At 50.6% G+C, this 21,105-nt stretch overlaps 1 protein-coding gene across 5 annotated transcripts in view; it reads right to left on the reverse strand.

Moving 5' to 3' along the window:
- The window catches only part of ASAP2 (ArfGAP with SH3 domain, ankyrin repeat and PH domain 2), a 155,734-nt gene extending 135,767 nt beyond the window's left edge, over positions 1-19,967 (reverse strand). For all 5 annotated transcript variants that reach the window (XM_018055681.1, XM_018055685.1, XM_018055682.1 and 2 more), the window contains exon 1: positions 19,760-19,967. In XM_018055681.1, coding sequence (XP_017911170.1) covers positions 19,760-19,885 — 126 coding nt within the window. In that variant the 5' untranslated portion in view covers positions 19,886-19,967. The remainder of the gene's footprint in view (positions 1-19,759) is intronic.

A 21,105-nucleotide genomic window follows, 5' to 3' on the forward strand; every position in this document is an offset into this window, starting at 1 on the left:
TCATGTCCACTGAGTTGGCGATGCCATCCAAAGGGGGCTCAAAGTTAGACGTGACTCCACACACATCCCAGAGCAAGAGGAGGCAGTGAAGAAGAGGGGATCACAGGTCAAGTCACAGAGCCTGGGAGCCCAGTCAGGAGTCAAGGGGAGACTGTCACCTGCCTCCTGGAAGTGGCGAGTCCTGGCTGGAGGGATGGAAGGTGCAGAGTCATACCAGAAAAATCCTTCCACCAGACGGAATGCCGCCCACCTGCTGCGGCTGGAAGAGGAGTTCCTCCCGCCAGACTGGTATATAAGAGGAAACAGGAAGTCAGAGGCTCAGGAAAGTGACATGCAACCACAGAGCAACCTGATCTCCTCTCTGAAAATGGGCAGGTGATTGTGCTGTCAGGAAGTAGGAAGCTGACCTGCCCCTTGCCACTGGAACTAGCCAAGGACCGCCGCCCCCCCCTTACCTCCACACACAATGCTGGGGCCCCATGAAACCTCCTGGTCCTCTGGTCGGAGCGTGGACAGCCGGGCCTCATGGACCCCATGGTCCACACTTGGAGCGTGGACAGCTGGGCCCCCACGAACCCTGTTGTTCACACTCGGAGCGTGGACAGCTGGGCCCCCACGAACCTGTGGTCCACAGTTGGAGCGCAGACAGCGGACTCCGCACAGAGATCGTTTTGTCCCCGACACAGAGATGCCACTGCCTTCTCCACGTTCTAGTCAAGACCCTGGTACATCTGCCTGATCTGATTGAAAGGATTCTTCCATTGATTATGAAATGCAGATGCTTTCCTGGTAATCGACCCTAAATAGGGGGGAAAACTTACTCTGCTTCTTCCATACCTACCCTCACTCCCAGACTAGATGGGAAACAAGAAACATCCTCTTCGCCCAGTAGCTCAAGAGACGTGGGGACTATATTTAACATCCTGGTTCTTGGCAGAACCCATGTTGGTGTGCGGAAGCCGCTCTCCGTCCCCGCCACCCCTCCCCTTCACGAGGCTGCATCTACCCAGGGAGAGCGCCCCACAGAGGACTGCCCTCTGGGGAACTGGTCCCAGCGCAGATTTTTCTTGCTCGTGCTAGAGACATCACAGGGCCCGGGCTCAGCCCACGGCTGCTGTTAAGACTTCTGCGTGGGCAAACCCACTTGCTGGGGTCAGGGCTGACCCAGGCACACAGCGGCAGGCTCATCTGAGTGGTAGGCTACCACTCACCATCACTCCTCCACTGGGTCCCCTACAAGAAGACCCTGAGCAAGCAAGCCTATTGGCTCTCACAGGATGTCATGAGTGACTTGGCATTGCCGTAGCAACTGCTTCTGCATCTTACTGTATTTATCGAACCATACTGTAATTGTTTGTTTACTCATCTGTTTACACAGATGAACCATGTGAAACTGTGAGTGCCTAGAAATCCAGGATGTTCTTCACTCACATGAGTAAACACCCAGTGCTGGAACGGGCCAGGGAGATCTTCAGTGAATGATGGGGGAAAAGCAAACACAACAATCTCCTCTTGCAGAAATCCCCTCTATTGCAGAAATCATAAAGCTGCTCTGGAGCAATGCTTTCCTGTCCTCGCAGAGCAAGGCTAAGACTCTTTACTCCACATGCTCATTTCTCTCCCAGCCACACAGACAAAGAGCCCAACACTGTCCCGCCCCAAGCAGGAGAATCACCCACTGGGCACAGCCCTCCAGAGCCCTGCACTCTCTTATCTTTCTGCATGCAACCAGTCTCCCCTCTTGGGCTCAGGTACTTAGTTGCCATTCTAGAAGTCTCACCTCCTGCTATCATTCATTCTCTCATTTACTCAGCCCCACCTTGGGCTCAGGTACTCAGTCCCCGTTCTAGAAGAGTCTCACCTCCTGCTATCATTCATTTTCCCATTTACTCAGTCCCACCTTGGGCTCAGGTACCTAGTCCCCGACCTAGAAGAGTCTCACCTCCTGCTATCATTCATTTTCCCATTTACTCAGTCCCGCCTTGGGCTCAGGTACTTAGTCCCCGACCTAGAAGAGTCTCACCTCCTGCTATCATTCATTTTCCCATTTACTCAGCCCCACCTTGGGCTCAGGTACCTAGTCCCCGACCTAGAAGAGTCTCACCTCCTGCTATCATTCATTTTCCCATTTACTCAGCCCCACCTTGGGCTCAGGTACCTAGTCCCCGACCTAGAAGAGTCTCACCTCCTGCTATCATTCATTTTCCCATTTACTCAGCCCCACCTTGGGCTCAGGTACTCAGTCCCCGACCTAGAAGAGTCTCACCTCCTGCTATCATTCATTTTCCCATTTACTCAGCCCCACCTTGGGCTCAGGTACTCAGTCCCCGACCTAGAAGAGTCTCACCTCCTGCTATCATTCATTTTCCCATTTACTCAGCCCCACCTTGGGCTCAGGTACTCAGTCCCCGTTCTAGAAGAGTCTCACCTCCTGCTATCATTCATTTTCCCATTTACTCAGCCCCACCTTGGGCTCAGGTACTCAGTCCCCGTTCTAGAAGAGTCTCACCTCCTGCTATCATTCATTTTCCCATTTACTCAGTCCCGCCTTGGGCTCAGGTACTCAGTCCCCGACCTAGAAGAGTCTCACCTCCTGCTATCATTCATTCTCCCATTTACTCAGCAAATATCCCAGAGGTCTCTTTTGTGCATTAGGCTTTGTTGCAGGCTACCTAACGCCTGATTATGCTTCCAGGCCTAGCAAAAGTTCAGGTCCTGCAGGAAACACACTGGCCACCGGCCTCTCCCGCCAGGCTAGTGGCATGGTCAGGAGGGCAGGGACATCTACCCACTGGGCAGCTTGCCCCAGAGCCCGGCCCAGCAAGGGTGGGCACAGTCCTTAGGTGGGTTAACTGCCAGATGGGGAGACGCCACAGTCAGGGCTCAGGGGAGAGCAGAGGTGAAGCTAGCAGAAGCGGGGCTAATGCCGCTGTCATGACCACTAGGTGAAGTACAGCCCAGTACCAACGTCTCCTACCAGGGCTGAGCGGGGTTCACCAGGCACACGGGGCCCAATCCCACAACCTGTCTGGATCCTCTGTCCCTGAATTTGAGATGTAATGTAATTGCCAGAAGGAGAAAAGAAGGACTCAATGTTAAAAAGGAAAAGATAACTTTCTTCCCAAAGCAGTCCCTTGTCTCAGTGCCACGCCCCGCCCCCCCAAACTGGACTAAGACCCCTCTTCTCTGCTGAGTCATCGCACTACCCTGACCATCCACTTTCACCCTGCCCTCAATCAGGGCATTTCCACGTGGGGAGAAGACAGTCAAGGCCTTTAGGAGAGAGGCACGCACTCACTCACTCCGGAAGATGTGGAATCTTCCATCTCTGGTGCGACAGCCCCATAGCCAGCTTTGGAGCTGCTGGAAATGTCACAGAAATTCAGCAGGAATTGTATACTTCACCATTGTGACTATAAAACAAAAATTTCAGTTATATAACACTATTGAGAAACAGTATCATTCATAATGTCTTTGTCAACCAAGCAGCATAAATTTACATACATTAGGTATCAATAGAAATCATTTGCATTTGGGCATGCCAACTCATATACACATTCTGTTGTCCCCTGGGAGTCTGAGAAACTCAGTGTTCAAACGGCACCGTCGTTGTGTATGACAATCAGATGGAAAGAGACCATTCATTTGTCGATCACTGATCAGCTCCACTCAGGAGGAAGGGCGCTGCTTACTTGTCAATCATAACAAAAATACATCCTCTAGCAGCCCCTAAATGGGCCCAGTTCTCCTTCAGCCACCAAAGTGACCTTCCCCAAAGAAAGATATCTAAAGTCAAATATCAGAACAGCAACAAAAAGGACTGAGAAAACTGTAAAAATGTGGAATATGACTATAGACCCAAAGACTGGGTACCACATAGCTATCACCTAAAACCCTCTCTCTCTTCTCAAGGATAACCAAGTAGAGTGGGCAGGATATAAAAAAAAAAAAAAGAAAGAAATATGCAATGCAACTAGAATACTCACTATGACACATGAGAGAAACATATTTTTAATACTGAAGAAGACATGCTTCTCTCAAAAGATACTTCATTCCAATGATGAATAATTCAAGATTGATGACGTCTCCAAGGTTACAGGGCCAAAAAGTACCTCCTGTTACAGACAAGACTGGAGTTATGCCTCACACTACCACTCAGCTCTTAAAACCTTGTATTTAAATACCCCCGTCCCCATGGAATTTAGGTGGCTTCCCTGGTGGCTCAGAGGTTAAAGCGTCTGCCTGCAATGTGGGAGACCTGGGTTCGATCCCTGGGTCGAGAAGATCCCCTGGAGAAGGAAATGGCAACCCACTCCAGTATTCTTGCCTGGAGAATCCCATTAATGGAGGAGCCTGGTGGGCTACAGTCCACGGGGTCACAAAGAGTCGGACATGACTGAGCGAATTCACTTTCACTTTCCCATGGAATTTAAATTATAATTACACCTACACTCAATGCTATCTGGGCTTTCCTCTCCAATCTTGCTGCTATTATCTGCTTATTATGAATAAACAGTACCTTTTCCCAGGACAGCTAATACCACTAGTATTAATAGTAACGGGTACTATTAACTTTCTTCTGACGTAAGGTGCAAATATTTCTAAATTATCTGTCCTCTAGCCATTTCTAAAGACAGTAACTCATAGCAAATGATACATGTACATCATTCTGAATCTCTTTTAAAATAGACTGAACAAAGAAGCTTCTAAGCATACAGAATCTGTGCATAAATACTGTACCCACATCTTTTTTTTTTAACTCCATAAAACGATAACTGAGCAGGTACTCAGTTGCTCTGGGAGACAGAAAGATTCCTCAGTGACAAGAGCTGTGAGATCTGGGCTCAATTCTCAGGGCTGCCACTAACTGTCTACTTTTATGAAGCCACGAGACTCCTGGGAGGCTGTTTTCTCAGCTGTAAAATGGGCATAAAACTTGTCCAGCCCAAACCGTGTTTTGAAAAACAGTCAAGTTTAAATAAAAATATAAGCATATTATTATTATTTTTTTTTAAAGCACTCCTGCTTTCAGGAGTCTGCAATTTGGTTTCAGGAAATGAGAACACAAACGCAGGAAGCAGGTTGACGGTGGGAACGCATGCCTGCTTCAGGCGCGTCCCCCTGACCACTCCTGCGGGCAGGCCTGGGCTCGGCCCCCACAGGACTCAGGGTGCAGAACAGTACCCCTTCCGAGGGCCCCCCCACAACGAAGGGCTGACCCTCTCCCCCCACCACCCATGCCCACCACACCAGATGGGCTGCCTGAAGCCCAGCCCTGCTCACTTCACTCCTCTACTCAAAAGCTGTGGTGTTTTCCTGCAGCCTGGGGCAGAGAAGGTGCCTCCACAGGGATTAGACCTACTCAGCGAGCTTGTGTGACACACAGACCACTGGACTCAGCCACCCAAAGGCTCCACACACCCCAGCACTCTGCCCAATCAGTCCAGAATCTACACTCACAGCCCACCCGCGTTCCTTGGGGCACAAGCACTTGCTGTCAAGGGCGCCACATGAAGTATTTCAAGCTTTGCAGGCCACATCCACACAGTCTCTGTTGTATAGTCTTCAGATTTATTTTTGTTTTAGCTTTTTTTTTTTTTTTTTTTTCAAACAAAAGCAGCGTGGACTGCAAGTTTGCCATCCTCTGTCCTGACCAAACAGGGACAACTCTGAGGACCCCAAACCCTCAGACAAGCGACCCCCTCCTGTGTCCTCCCTGATGAGATTCCGGCCCTGCGGAAGCAAGTGAGCACCAAGGAGGGGAGCATGGGCCACTGTCGGCACACACGGAGGACCCGCAGCTGCCGTGGCCCACCACACTGCACGCAGTACACTTCATGTCAAGCACGAGACAGCCCAGGTCTACCTCAATGATGGATGGACAGACGGATGGACGGATAGATGGATGCCTCAATCCACCACTGACAGATCAATAGATCAATGGATGGACGGATGGATCAACCAAACCCTGAATCAATGGACAGATAGATTGATCCAAAAGTGAGTCAGGGTAACTGCTTTAAGATTTCAGAGAAGGGTTTCCCTGGTGCCTCAGTGGTGAAGAATCTGCCTGCCAATGCAAGAGACACGGGTTTGATTCCCAATCCGGGAAGACCCCACATTCCTCGGAGCAGTTAAGTCCATGCAGCACAACTATTGAGCCTGGAGTTGAAACTACTGAAGCCCACGGGCCCTACAGCTTCATGCGGGGCCCTTTACAGGGTTTGGGTCCACAACAAGAGAAGCTCCCACAAGGAGAAACCCACACACTGCAACTAGAGTAGCCCCCACTTGCCACAACTAGAGAAAACCCAACACAGCAACAGAGACCCAGCACAGCCAAAAAATAAAATTTAAAAATTATTTTTAAAAAAGAGAAGAAAGTTCTGATAGACGAGGGATGTTAGGGAAGGCTTTACAGAATGAGAGAGATATTTTTCAATGAAGAAAGTTGATATCAGGGTGCTTTAGAGAGAGGAGATTTCCGTAATTCTTATAGAGATTTACCTGTTTCAAAGGATAACACGACAATCTTGATTGCGCAAATCAAAACAAATTTATTTCTAAACATACAGCAAGCCATTTGAAGGTCAAGATATAAAATCACAAAAACAAAGATTACCTGGGCTTTCACACCCAACAGACAATTTCTGAGAACCATGGTCTGGGAACCACCTGGGACTCTGAGGATTCAAAGAGAAGGGACACTTAAACTGAGGCACTCTCAGGGTCTGGCAGGAGGGTCCAACAGGAAAACCAAAAGCAGGCCTAACTGTGGATGCCGAACCTCCCTCGCCCCCGAGAAGGAAATGCCAAGACACTCTGAGGTCTGACAGCCAACCGTATGCTCCTTAACCGCAGACATCTAAGAGTCCAGGGTTGTCCTCACGAAAGCCTGCGTGACCCAGAAACTGATTCCACATCATTCTGCCATAGCCCAACCCAAACCCCCTCCTAAAAGATGTCCTTAATGCCACATTCAGACCAACACCAAAGGAAGGAGTTGTCCCATGGAAGTGAATTTTCTCAGTGAACTAAATGTCATCAAAATTACACAGCAAAGCTCAAAAACCATCCTCATGCAAACTCCCCTCAATGGATCACATGCCTCCCTGCCCATTAGGGCAGAGAGCACCGACTCGAAGTCTTGTTAGACCTGCTGCTGAGCAGGGAGAGACCTCAGGGATCCCTGGAGAAGGGGTAGCCTCACACTCTGAGTGAGTCCAGTGTTCTCTCTTTCTCCCTTCCACTGGTCTCAGCTGTTGAGCATTGGTCCCTATTATTTCCATTTCACTACCTGGCCTTTTCGAGAACCCTGAGGATGACCCTGACCTACAGAGAAACAAGATGGGTGTTCTAGCAGCTACTGACAACAGCTTTTTCTTCTGTTTACCTTCTAACACATGTCTACCACTGGCTTTAATTATTCAACCTAACAGTATGTTTTCCTTGGGAAAACCAGTAACAAATTCCTGAAACAGTCATCTGCTGACACCACTACTCCCTGCTGCTGCTGCTCAGTCGCTTCAGTCGTGTCCGACTCTGTACGACCCCATAGACGGCAGCCCACCAGGCTAGCCCATCCCTGGGATTCTCCAGGCAAGAACACTGGAGTGGGTTGCCATTTCCTTCTGCAATGCATGAAAGTGAAAAGTGAAAGGGAAGTCGCTCAGTCATATCCGACTCTTAGCGACCCCGTGGACTTCAGCCTACCAGGCTCCTCCATCCATGGGATTTTCCAGGCGAGAGTACTGGAGTGGGTTGCCATTTCCTTCTCCATCACTACTTCCTAATTCAACCCAAAACCTAACCAACTGTCAGAACACGCTACCAGCTTGCAGTGCATCAGGGGCAGGAATAAAGCCCTGAATGTGACACCCTAGGCCTCACTGGCGTTGTGCACAGATGCTCAGGGATGCAAGGAGGTTCATAAATTTAAAAGATCAAACAAAACAGAAGCCCTTAAGAGACTTCACATTAGCTATGACTAAAGCAACTGTGTCATAAGATCACTCAAACCTTTACTTTGCTCTGGCCATAAAGAAGACGACGGTGCACTTCAAAAAATTAAGCTCTTTCCGCACTGTTACAGAAGACAATAAATCATTTTTAAAAGACAGAACAATAAACCCAGTTCCTGGAAAACTGAGAGGAGGCAGGGTGGTAGGAAAGGAGGCCACCGTGAAATGTCATCACCAAAGAGCAGCTCCCCAGGAAAGAAAGCCGCAGACTGAAACCCCAAACGAAATCTTCCCTTGTGAGTCCCCTCTGGCTGGAAAATCCGCTTTAAAAAGGACGTACAGGGCCTGGGGGTCTGGAAATACACCAAAGGAGTGCAGGCAAGAGAAGGCAGGAGAAAAAAGAAGGGAGGTGAGAATTTTCAGCTTTGGACACTGCCTAGTCCCCAGCATCAGCAACCTGGTCTCCAAGGGAAAGAAATCATAGCGTGGAGGAGGGAAGGGAAGGGAGATGGAGGAGGTGGGGAGCCTTCTGCTTCCTTACGATTTCCGCCGTGCACCACCCTTTCTGATACCTCTTCCCCATGAGAAAAGCCTGTGGCCGGGCAAGCTACCACCACGGCAAGCAAAAGCTGCAGGTTCTGACAGCCCAACAACCCAAAGAATAAGCACACCTCATTCCTACTGGCCACAAAAGAAAAACCCACAAGAGAATTTACAAGATGAGAAGAAAACCAGGAAGCTCAACAGTTAGCTTTGGTCAAGAAGCAAGGGGTCCCCACCTTGAACAGGTCAAGATGATGCTTACAGAAAGAAGCAGCCAAAAGGCCAGGATAACTAGGAAAAACAATGGACCATTATGAGCTCGCTGCTGCAGAGACAGACAAGGCCTGGCACTGGACTGGAAAACTCCCAGGTACCACGGCATATCCGGCCAAATGAGGCACGTATCTGCAACCAGGAGATCAACAGTGACGCTCCTGCTAACAGACTTTGCAATCAGAGACCACACCACCAAGTCCTGCTTCTTTTCACCAGAGAAGCTAAGCACAACAGAGCTGTAATCAAAAGACCACGGGATGCACCTGGAAAGACCCTTCACCGTGAGAAGGGATGGCAAAGTACAGAGCCCCATTTGTCCCAGGCAAACTAGTGATGCACCCAAAGAAATTCCAGCCTCTGGGCCCACCACCTTATCAACTCCAGTGGTATTTTGGAGGAGGGAATGTTTAACGGGGGAGTAGAGAAAGGGATATTTTCACCTCTAACCTCTCAAAAGGTATGGATTTGAATGGCCAAGAGAAAGTGGAGGAGATGGTCAGGAGAAGGGAAGAAGGCAAGAGGCAGGTGAACTGTGTTGCAGACACCATGTTAAGAAACATCTCATCCACCCTCCACTTTACAGCTGAGGCCACTGAGGCTGGACCAGTGAAATCAGCTGCCCAAGGCCCACCACCAGGAGAGCTATCAGATCAGGGCTAGCAGAGGAACATACACAGCACAGAGACTGAACACTCTCCCTTCCCCTCAGAATCTCCCCAGTTCCCTGACTGCCAGCAGGGTACTCTGTCTGCCTAGACAAGTCACATCTGTAACCCTGCAGTGGTCGCTCTCCAAACACATATCTGTTGACACTGGGGGGACACTGGAAGGACTGCTCACTGCCTATGTGGCTCTGGAGTCCTCTACAAGCAGCTGTGACAGTGTCCTCAGCTCTCAGGGTGGGGTATGTGTCCTTCTAATTCACTCCAAAGCAGGTTGCTGCTGCTGCTGCTGCTAAGTCGCTTCAGTCATGTCCGACTCTGTGCGACCCCAGAGACGGCAGCCCACCAGGCTCCCCTGTCCCTGGGATTCTCCAGGCAAGAACACTGGAGTGGGTTGCCATTTCCTTCTCCAATGCATGAGAGTGAAAAGTGAAAGTGAAGTCGCTCAGTCGTGTCTGACTCAGCAACCCCATGGACTGGGGCCCACCAGGCTCCTCCGTCTATGGGATTTTCCAGGCAAGAGTGCTGGAGTGGGGTGCCACTGCCTTCTCCGCCAAAGCAGGCAAGGCCACTTAATAAACACCTCTGACAGATGTGAAGCACCTCCCCAAGGGTTACAGCCTGACGACCCTGCTTAGGCAGCCTCACCTCGACGGCTTCGACAGTGGAGACCCACCTGCAGAAGGTGGACAACTATCAACCTGCACAACTGAAGCCCAAAGAAACACCTAGAGCAGGACCTTTACTGGCAACAGAGATGCCAGCAGGAGACCGTCGGGGAGGCATTCAAGGACCAGCAGGAAAACAGTCTTAAGCACACAGGCTGATCTCAGCATGGCTGGGGTTCCTGGTTCCATCATCTGCTAACTGTGGGGCAGGCTAGCTACCTGCAGTCACGGCACTTGTCTGAGCCTTGGTGTCTTCAACTGTAAAACAGAGGTAACAGGATCTATACCAGACAGGCCAAGTGAAAGACTTCAATCATCAAAAACTTCCAATTAAAACACAGCACAGCCCTTAACACAGAATTAGGGCTCAAAGAAATGTCAACCATTGGTGTTAAAAAATTAAAACAACAACAACAACCAAAAAAAAAAACTCTATTAAGATTGTGATTTCTAGGAAAGAGGCCCTCAAATCCGGATTACCTGGCTAGAATCCTAAAAGCCAAGGCAATTCATCATTTGTGGGAACTGCCTTCACCAGCCAAGGACTTTGATTGCCAGCACTTGCGTATAAAATCATATTGACAGAGCCATCTTCAGCTGGAGGGGGAAGATGATAATCCCGTTAGTAGGGCAGGCCTCCTGCCAGGGTATGAGCAGTGCCTGGGGCCACTGGGCTCTGCAGGGCTGGGCATGTCAGCAGAGCGGTGAAGGGAGTAGAGAGGAACCATTTGGGGGGGCAACATAGACAGAGGAGGCAGAGAGGCAGCAAGCATTCCCCAGAAGCACCCACTCAAGGAAGGCAGCAGGTGCGTGGTACTAAACTGGACAGCAAGAGAGAGGTCGCGCCAATTAATCACAGAGGCAGCAACATGGATGGCGTTTTCCAGGGCAGGCTCCACAGAAGCAGCCGGCGGCTACAGAAGCGGAAACTCGCGTGTCAAAATGCTTGCATTTGAATCCTGGCTCCACCACTTCCTAGCTCTGTGCTCCTGGTAAAGTGGTTTAGGTTCCAGGGACCTTACAGGATCTTTGTAGTCACTGAACAAGTTAAGAGTTAATATGTGTAAAAAATTTAAAGCAAGCCTGGCATACTGTAAGCATCCAATAAGAGCTAAGAGGCAAGAGAAAAGAAAAAAAAAAAAAAGGGACTGACAGTAACATTTCAGCTACGCTGTAGACACCCCAAACACACTCATGCAACAACAGCATCGTTTCAAATATGTTACCCTCACTGACAAAAAGGCGGAAGTCCAAGTCTCCCCTTAGAATTCTGGGCAGAAGGTACCTATAAACCTATCACTTCACACCCAAGCTTGCCCTTCAGAGTTAAGGACAGCAGATGACAAACCAGAGAACAAGAGAGGTAAAAACAGGAGAACTGAGCAGTCCAGCTCAGGGTCCTAACTACAGGACTCACAGATGTAATTCATAACGTCACTGAACTCCAAGGCAAGCACGAGGGTATGAACTAACCTGGGATCATATGAGAAACTGCCAAGCCCCGACCTTGAAAAAAATGGGGAGAGCATGGCTGTCCAACCACCACTGACAGCTTTGCCCTCCACCCCTAGTTCCTCTAAGCACCTTTAGAACTCGATGATTATAACACAGGCTCGGGGTGTCACCCCTCTCTGCTGAACTCCAAGAACCAATTCATGACGACATTGTAATAATCACGAGGCTTGTTTAAACAACACTGTTACAGAGTCACTCACTCACTCCAAAAGACAATCAACTAAAATAACCTTGTCAAGCCTGGAATTCTTAGTCTGAATTCAAGAGCTGGGATTGGAAAAAATAATTACATCTATATTTCATTAGCCCCCAACTGAAATTTAGCACTTCCCTCAATTATGAATGTAAGCAATACACCATGGTAACAGCAGCAGTACCTGTGACTCCAAAGAGAAGACTTAATATAGTTTTAGAGTCGTTAGAAATAGCTCCCCACATCGCTTACATTCATCAGGACCTCAAAACTATTTATTAGACCCACAACCAACCAAATTTTGATATTCAATACAGAAATACGTATTAGTATGATAGATTTTTTCAAATATTTTTCTAACTGTATTTCAATATATCTGGTCCTGTTTAAGATTCTATGTGGGGACCCTGGTAGCTCAGCTGGTAAACAATCCGCCTGCAATGTAGGAGACCCTGCTTTGATTCCTGGGTTGGGAAGATCACCTGGAGAAGGGATAGGCTACCCACTCCAGTATTCTTGGGCTTCCCTGGTGACTCAGACACAGTAAAGTATCCGCCTGCAATGCAGGAGACCTGGGTTCAATTTATTCAATGCATTAAAACATCTTTCTGAAGCATCTTCACCAGAGTTCCAGAGGGTCACAAAAAAAGGGCTGAAGGGATAAACACTAACTGCACACAAAAGCCTGAGAAAAAGGGCTTTATGGGGAAGGAGCTGGTCCCGCCGCCTTTACATCACTGGCACCGCACACTGACAATACACGGGTAGGTGTCCAGACGTATTTACGAATCAGGAGACCCAAGACAACCAAATACAAAAGAAAACGCAGCCCCAGCATTCCAGCTCTGGTTCATTTATTCCACATCGACCACACGATAAAACCATAACGGTACAAAAGTACCTGGAAGGATCCTGGCCACCACCTGAAGGCCATATGACACAGAGAAAGTATAAGCAAAGCAGGCAGGTTCCTATTGCGGCAGGAGGGGGAAATGAATTCACCACCTCTTTTTTAGTGGGAAGAAGAGTGATTGGGGAGCTGAATGGGAACAGTGTCCCAGGCATCCGACACCTCTAAGAAAGGGTCACCGGCGACATCTACCTACAAACGAGGAGAGAAGCAAACACCCTGTCCACACAGCTCTGCATCCTCACTCCCTTCTGTGATCTGTGTCTGCGGAAAACCAAATGAACGTCCAGCACTGGTTTCAACACAACTTCCAGAGCAAGCCGTGCTGAGCTGCACACAACGGGCCTCGACACTAAGCAGCACCGGGGTGTCAGCTTCGCCAGGGGGGCACCAGCAGGTCCACTCTTCGGGGGCCGGAGCCTGGCCTCTGCCTCCACTGGGACAGGGACCCAGTTCTGTTTACCTGGCCCCAGTGCACACCAGGACCGTCAGCACAGAGGGTCTCCATCAGACTCTCATCGTCCCCACTGCCTGCCGGGAAGACCCCCAGCCCCCACCAGTCTCCCTCTGTTCTCTCCTGCCCTGCCTGTCTATCCTGCCTGGAACAACCACCCTGAAATGTCAATAATGTAAATCAGATCAAATCCTCCAACGGCTTCCCACCACATGAGAGCAAAATCCAACTCCCTCCCGACATTGCCAAGGCCTCCTGTGATCCGGCCTGCCTGGCCCCCACCCTCGCCCCTCCTCTCCTCCAGGATGGCTGAGTCACCCCCATCTTGGGGCCTGTTCACAAGCTGCCCTTCCCTGGCTCCTCATTGCGTCCTGGGCTCTGCTCTCATGCCACCTCTTCAGAGAGGCCTCTCCTGATTTCAGTTTTCTGCTCTTTAGAGTCTCATTCTACTCCTGCATCCTGTCTAACTTATCACTACCTGGCATTACATTACTGCAGTGATCATCAACCCCATTTAGGGGGTGGCTTTAGAAAATGCCAATGCTTCAGGGCCCACCCTAACTAATAAAGTCGGGATTTCATGGAGTGGGCCAGGCATCTCTCTGTTCTACAACCTCCTCCTTCCCTGCAAGTGATCCTACCATCAGTCACCGTGAGAACAGCATTTCTCAAATCCTTAATGTGTACAGAATGCACCTGGAGATCTTGGGAAACCGTAGATTCTAATTCCAAGGCCTAAGGTGGGCTCTGACAGTCTGCGTTTCTAACTTCTAGGTGATGCCGACGCTGCTGTCAATAGACCCTTCCGAGTTGCAAGCATCTAAAAAGCATTGTCTGGCAGAACTTTCTGTGATGACGAAAATGTTCTAAACCTACACTGTCCAATGCACATGTGCTAATTAGCACTTGAAATGTGGCTGGGGCAGCGGAGAAGCTGAATGCTTGATTTCAGGGTGCCATGTTGGATACTGCCTAAAATTAACCATCACTAGTCCCATCACTTCATGGCAAACAGTAGGGGAAAATGTGGAAGGAATGACAGATTTTATTTTGTTGGGCTCCAAAATCACTGTGGATGGTGACTGCAGCCATGAAATTAAAAGACACTTGCTCCTTGGAAGGAAAGCTATGACAAACCTAGACAGTGTATTCAAAACCAGAGACATCATTTTGCTGAAAAAGGTCTGTCTAGTCAAAGCTATGGTTTTTCCAGTAGTCATGGACTATAAAGAAAGCTGAGCGCAGAAGAATTGATGCTTTTGAACTGGTGTTGGTGGTGTTGGAGAAGACTCTTGAGAGTCCCTTGGACTGCAACAAGATCAAACCAGTCAATTCTCAAGGAAACCAACCCTGAATATTCACTAGAAGGACTGATGCTGAAGCTGAAGCTCCAATATTTTGGCTACCTGATGTGAAGAAAGGACTCACTGGAAAAGACCCTGATGCTGGGAAAGATTGAGGGCAGGAGGAGAAGGGGATAACAGAGGGTGAGATGGTTGGATGGCATCACTGACTCAATGGACATGTATGAGAAAACTCAAGGAGATAGTGAAGGACAGGGAAGCCTGACATGCTGCAGTCCATGGGGTCACAGGGAGTCGGACATGACTGAGCGACTAAACAACAACAAACTGGACAGTGCTGATCTAGAAGGCATGTGCTCCATGAAGAAAGCCAGCAAGGCCTGGGAATGGGGAGGCTAAGAATCGAGGCTTATTCCAAATTCGTGGTCTAAGCAGTGCTCTGTGGATTGGCTATGAAAATCCAACCAGAGGCCTAGATGGCCATCACTTCAGGAGTGGGTCAATATTTACCTAAGGCGGGGAGACAAATACAAAAAGGCTCTATTGAGACAACTTAGTAATTAAAGCACGTGGTAACCCACAGATGACTATCTTGACTTCGAGACTTGATCCCACATCATCACCAAGGCCCTCCTATCCATGGCCCCAGACACACCTGACCCCTGCCATCCCTGGGCATCCAGGATTTTGGACAATCTTGTGGTCACAGCCTAACCATATTTTACTGCATTGATTTGTTTATAGAATGGCTGTCTCTCCCACTCAGCTGCAGGCTGCTTCAAAGATAGAACATATTCCTCCCGGGAACTCTCTTCCCATCACCTGGCACAGAGCAGCACTTACTAAATACTGAATGAGGGACAGGCCTGAAACCCCACCAGGAAGGCATTAGTACTTTAACTGTTAATCACAAGAAAGAGACAAATTGAAGGGGAAGCGGGGTGGGGGGCTGGGTGCGGAGAATGGGAATCTCGTAAGCAGAGATCATTCTCTCAAATCACTCCAAGATTTCCAGATGCCTATGTCTGGATTACAGAACACAGCATAAAAAGGCGGCCCTGGGACTTCCCTGATGGTCCAATGGTTAAGAATATGCCTTGCGCAGTGCAGGGGAGACAGGTTTGAACTCTGGCTGGGGAACAAAGATCCCACATGCCATGGAGCAACTAAGACCCTGAGCCACAGTTACTGAGCGCCCAGGCTCTGGAGGCAGCGCAATACAATCGGAGAGTCAGAGGGACACAGCAAGGATCCCACCTGCCGCAAGTAAGACCCGACGCAGCCACATAAATAAACATATATGTCTATTTTTTTTTACAGTGGTCCTGACTGACCCATACAAGCTCATTTCTGAAAATAAGAATGGACTGGGCAAGTAGGTGATGTCCTTTCACTCTGCGACCCCCATGGACTGTAGCCCACCAGGCTCCTCTGTCCGTGGGATTCTCCAGGCAAGAACACTGGAGTGGGTAGCCATTCCCTTCTCCGGGGATCTTTCCAACTCAAGAGATCAAACCTCGGTCTCCTGCATGGCAGGCAGATTCTTTATCATCTGAGACATCAGGGAAACCCGACAATAAATCTAAAATCCATTAATCTGCTATTTGGAAGAGGTGTTTTTCAAACAAGTCACACAGGGCTAAGGTTTAGAATCATACTCTTGCCTAAAAAGTACACAGGCCGGGTTCCCACTAATAGCTGCTGGGAGGGGCATCTGGCCCCAAGGATAGCAAGGCCCCCGGGAGTCTGGGCAGTCCAGATGCTCCTTCTCTCCCTGCAGTTAGAACCTTGTGCTTGTGACAGCAATGAGATTTCCAAGGCAACCAAGGACAACAGAGTGGAGAACTATGGCCCGGAAGGAAGCAGATTAAATTTTAATACTTACGAGTCAACATCAAATTTATTTTTAAAACTATGTATCTGACAAAGCCAAATAAGCATGACAGAATGGCTGATGCTCCAGGAGGGTCTAACTATGAACATTTCACATACATGTACAACTTTTCCCTATTCTGAGAATATTTCAAAGAGCTCAGAGACTCAAAGAAAGTGAGACAGCAATAAAACCCCCAGAAACGGTAGAGGGGAGGGTTTTCAGATTCAGTCACTACTGATTTTTTCCATTATTTCCAAAAACACAGGGCAGATCCCAGTTGAAGCACCAGACTTGGCTAAAACCATGCAAAACAATTACTTCACCAAGAGATCACCAAGTGAAAATTTTAAAACAGTGCTGTGCTTACCTGCTGCCAAGACAACAAACCAGTTAAAAAGCAATGGTTAACAGACATGTAGTAGCTTTCCATTCACTTACTCATTCAACCATTTCTTCCCCTTACTCTCCTAGGCCACATCAACCCACCCATGTAAATCTCATCTTGGGGCCAAATATCCCCATCAGGTTCTATGGATTAATTATAATACAAACTGTTAAAGCAGTTAGCATGTATTACATCGGTTGTCCGTGTAATACACCAGGTACTATGTTGTGGACTATCTCATTAAACCCTCATACCTCTCCAAGGCAGACAGGTATTGTTATCCAGACTAACATCAAGGCAAATGAGAAAACATTAGATATCTCATCCAAGTTCACACAACTGGCCAGTGGTGGAGTTTGAACTTGGACAATCTGACAAGAGTCATTTAGAGAATTCAGCCTTACTGAAAGTAACAAATAACAGCATATTTCTGAAAACATGGAGCCAAGTTCAAACTCTAGCTCTTCAACTTACTAGCTCTATAACCTTGAGCAAATTAACGTCTCTAAGCCTCAACTTCCTCATGTGTAACGTGGGGATGAGAAATAAATACAACAGATGAGAGGTTCATAGTACAAGGTAGGGTAGTCCAGCTACAGGCGTGCATATCAAAGAAAAAGTACACTTCAGTTGTAGGATGATTTTTAGCAGACATAGCCTATCCTGGAAATAATAGATACACAAAGGTTACTCGGTTCAAAATTAGTTTACTAATTCCATGACACATTTGTTTAAACATAGAACCATGCACTTGCAAATTTTATATTTATTTCTGTGAAATGAGTAACTCTGTCCCAATAACCATTGTCTGCAAGAAGAGCACATGCTTGATTAAAATCAAAATATGAAGACATACTTGTTAAATAAAACTGTTCCCAATTCAGTTCTCTCATGAATGTAAGCTCACATGTAGCACCATCTCAGTATGTGTACAGGATCTGCTTAAAGTGAGACAGACCTGTAATGAGTTTCTTTCTTTCTTTTTTCTTTTTTTGAGATTTTAACCAATTCGTGTTCTTAGACACAACATGGAGCAAGCCTGCAGTGTAATAAAATGACCAAATCCGGTCTTTCATCCACTCAGTAACTGAGCTCTAGGCTAATCTGCCCAGCACACTAAGAGAGCTTTGGAACTACACACCGCAAACTAACATTAATCACGAAAAGGGTATGCCAATTTTAATAGCAACTCCTATTTGCCTAGCTTCCCAACATCTGCCAGTGTTAATAATATTTAACTGACAAACTGCAGTAAGGAAAAGAAACAGAACTTTAAACACAAGTGAGCATTCTTTTTACGGCATGGTGTATAAAAGCTCCCTTCCCAGAAAACATGCTCAGCTACCTTTTGTGTTGCAAGCAGTCCATAAACATTAATAATGATGTATTTTCGAAACACTGCGAAAGTTTTTTTCTTGCTTTTCAACCAGCACTTCTGAAGAAACTTATGATGCTCATCTCCCATCAGCCTAATTTGAAGGCATCATTTTGAAGCCTTGCGAATAAGAGTAGAATTAAGTGATGTGGGATCACACAGCTCACTCCAGAACGTTTACATGAAGCTCTCTTCCACCAAAAAAAAAAGTGGGGGGGGGGGCGGCGAGGAAGGAGGGAGGGGCGGATGCCGTTACTACACTTAAAACATTCAGAACGCTGAATCTGCTGCTTTTCATTTAGCCTATTATTGACCGTTAATGCCTACAAAGGAAATTTTTTTTCATTAAGGGAAAACATTCTGGATTTATTTTTTCCCAAGCAGTTCCTAACAGCAGCTGCTTTGTTCAAACGGGAAAAAACTGAATGCCATCGCTTAATTAAGCTCTTCTGGTGACCTCCCTTCACTCACTCAGGCCCAGTCCTCTCCTAATATACCTACCATACCCCATTTCAAGAATGTACCTTGACATTGCGGCGGAAAAGGTGATCACCGATTCAATAGCGGCACCACAGGGCTTGTAAACCAGTTACCTACTTAGTATATTTAGTATATACCTATTTAGTATAAGCCAAGCACTTGACACACAGTTGTCTCATCACCACCCTGGAAAGGATGCACTGCTTGTCCCGTCTGACAGGTAAGGGTAAATGAGGGCAGAGAAGGGAGGAAAAGCCCCAGACCACAGTCAGCGGGGGCCCTGGCCTCCCAAACCCTGCTCTTCGTAGCAGGCCGTTCTGACCGTCATCTAAGCCTGCTGGTTCTAAGTGCGCTCGCCCAGGACGTGGAGGGCTTCCTAGTTAGCAGCAGACGATGACTCTGCACCTTGCCTAAAATCAGGCCTTTTCCACGCTGATGAGGAAGGGAGGCTTCCGGGGGGTGCGATAAGGTAAGACACACACACCCCGGGGTGGTGGGGGTTGGGGTGAGGAGGGGAGCAAAGGCCTTCGGATCAGAAGCCCGACTCCCCGCACTCCTCCCCGGGCGCGCTGAGGGATGGGGCGGGCCTCCCTGGCTAAAGGTGCGCACACCTTTCCTGGGCAGTCGGGGTGCCCCGGACGGGCCCTCGAGTCCGGCAGAGCAGGGTCCCGGGCACAGAGCGCTGCGCCGGGCAGGCTGGGCACCCGGGCAATTCCCCAAGCTGAGGGTAGAGGGTGACGGGGGGGTGCCGGGGGCCCGCGGGCGAGCTGATGACCCCTCCGCGACGGCCAGGGAGGGCTCCCCGCTCACCACCGCCCCGACTCCGGCCAAAGTTGGCGGGGCGCGGGGTGGAGAGGCGGGGTGTGAACCGTCCGGCCCGGGGCCCCGCGGGGGTCTGGGGAGGGAAGGGGCGGGGGGTGGTCTTAAAAAGGCCCAAGGTAGCCTGGCAGCAGCAGCTTTCTCCTGGAACAAAGGGCTTCTGTTTCGGGCAGGGATCTCCCGGCCGCGTCCGGATTCCGAGGGAAAGAAACTTTTTCCCGGGATGCCGGAGCCGGGCCCGGGCGGGGGCGGCCTGGGTGGGGGGCGCGCCGGGGCGCGGCACTACCTGCGGCCGGAGCCGCCCCCGGCCGCCCCCGAGGCCCGCGGGCGCCGCTCACCTCCTCGATGGCCGCCACGGTGTTCCGGCACTGCGCCGTGCGCGTGGTGAAGCTCGAGGCCGTGGGCGCCTTGTAGTCCTCATGAGTCTCGGCCACGAATTCCGACACGGATATCTGGTCCGGCATCGCCTCGGCGCGGCGGGCGGCCGGCCGCGGGGCAGCCGCCGCCTCAGCCGCTCTGCGCGGGCTCCGATCGGCCGCCCGGACGCCGCCGGCCGGCCCGTGGACAAAGGAAGGCGCCGGGGCGCGGGCCGCCGCCGCGGGAGCCGCACGAGCCGCCGCAGGGCGCGGGTGGGCCGCCCGCCGGGCCGGGCGGCGGGAGCAGGGGCCGCGCGCGCGCAGCCCCGCGCAGGTCGGGCGCGGCCCGTCCGTCCGTCCGCGCGCCGCCGCCGCCGCCGCCGCCTCCTGCGCTCGCGATCGGTCCCCGAAGCGGAGGCGCACAGCCGGCGGGAAGTGCCCGCCAGCCAGCCGCGGGCCCCGAGCGACTCCAGCGGAGAGAGGGGCGGGCCCGGGCCGGGGGGCGGTGGCCGGCCGGGCTCTGGGCGGGGCGGCGCGGAGTGCCGGGCCGCCAATCCGCGCGCTCGCCGCCGCCGCCGCCGCCGCCGCCGCCGCCGGGAAGCCGAGCCTGCAGGAAGGAAGGCGGCGCGCGCCCCGGGCCCGCCGAGCTGCTTCCCCGCTGCCGCGCGCCGCATTGTCTCGGCGTTCGGGCGCCCAGCCGCGCGCGCCGAGCTTCCATGGCGCGCCCCGCCGGGCCGGCCGGACAGACCTCCGGGGCGCTTCCCGGGCCCCACTCCCGCCCCGAGCCCGGACCCGTGCGCGGGGTGCTCTGGACACCTCCCGGCCGGTGCACCGGCTCCCCCTGCCCCGTCCCCGCCCCACCCCGGGAGTGGATCCCAGGAGTGGATTCCCTTCTTGGCCGTCCCCCACCCCCGAGCCGCCGGGGATGCCCGTCCGGGCGCGCGAGAAAGTGTGGGAGGAGCTCGCCCCCTACAGGACGACGCGCCCCCCGCCAGCCAGTTTGGGGGTTCGGTGACGCTAATGAGAAACGACCATGGAGTCACCCAGTCCTCCCAACCTTGTGAGGCAAGTAAGGAGGTGGTTATTCGTTTAACACGGAAGACAGAACGGTGCTCCCGAGAGGGCACTGAGTGGCCTACAGGGCTTCAGATCCACGTCGGGGCGCTTCCTCCGAGGGTTAACAGGACCCGTGGTCAATGTCCCGGTCCGTGTTTCTGCCGTCCTGGGTCGTTCTCGGTTAGAAATAGTTTCGGGGTACTAGGCCAGGACTCACTCTAGGCAGGTAAGAATACGCTAAAATGGTGGTCCTGGGGGAAGTAGAGCGGCCC

The sequence above is a fragment of the Capra hircus genome, chromosome 11 (assembly GCF_001704415.2).
Source record: "Capra hircus breed San Clemente chromosome 11, ASM170441v1, whole genome shotgun sequence".
NCBI classification, from domain to species: domain Eukaryota; kingdom Metazoa; phylum Chordata; class Mammalia; order Artiodactyla; family Bovidae; genus Capra; species Capra hircus.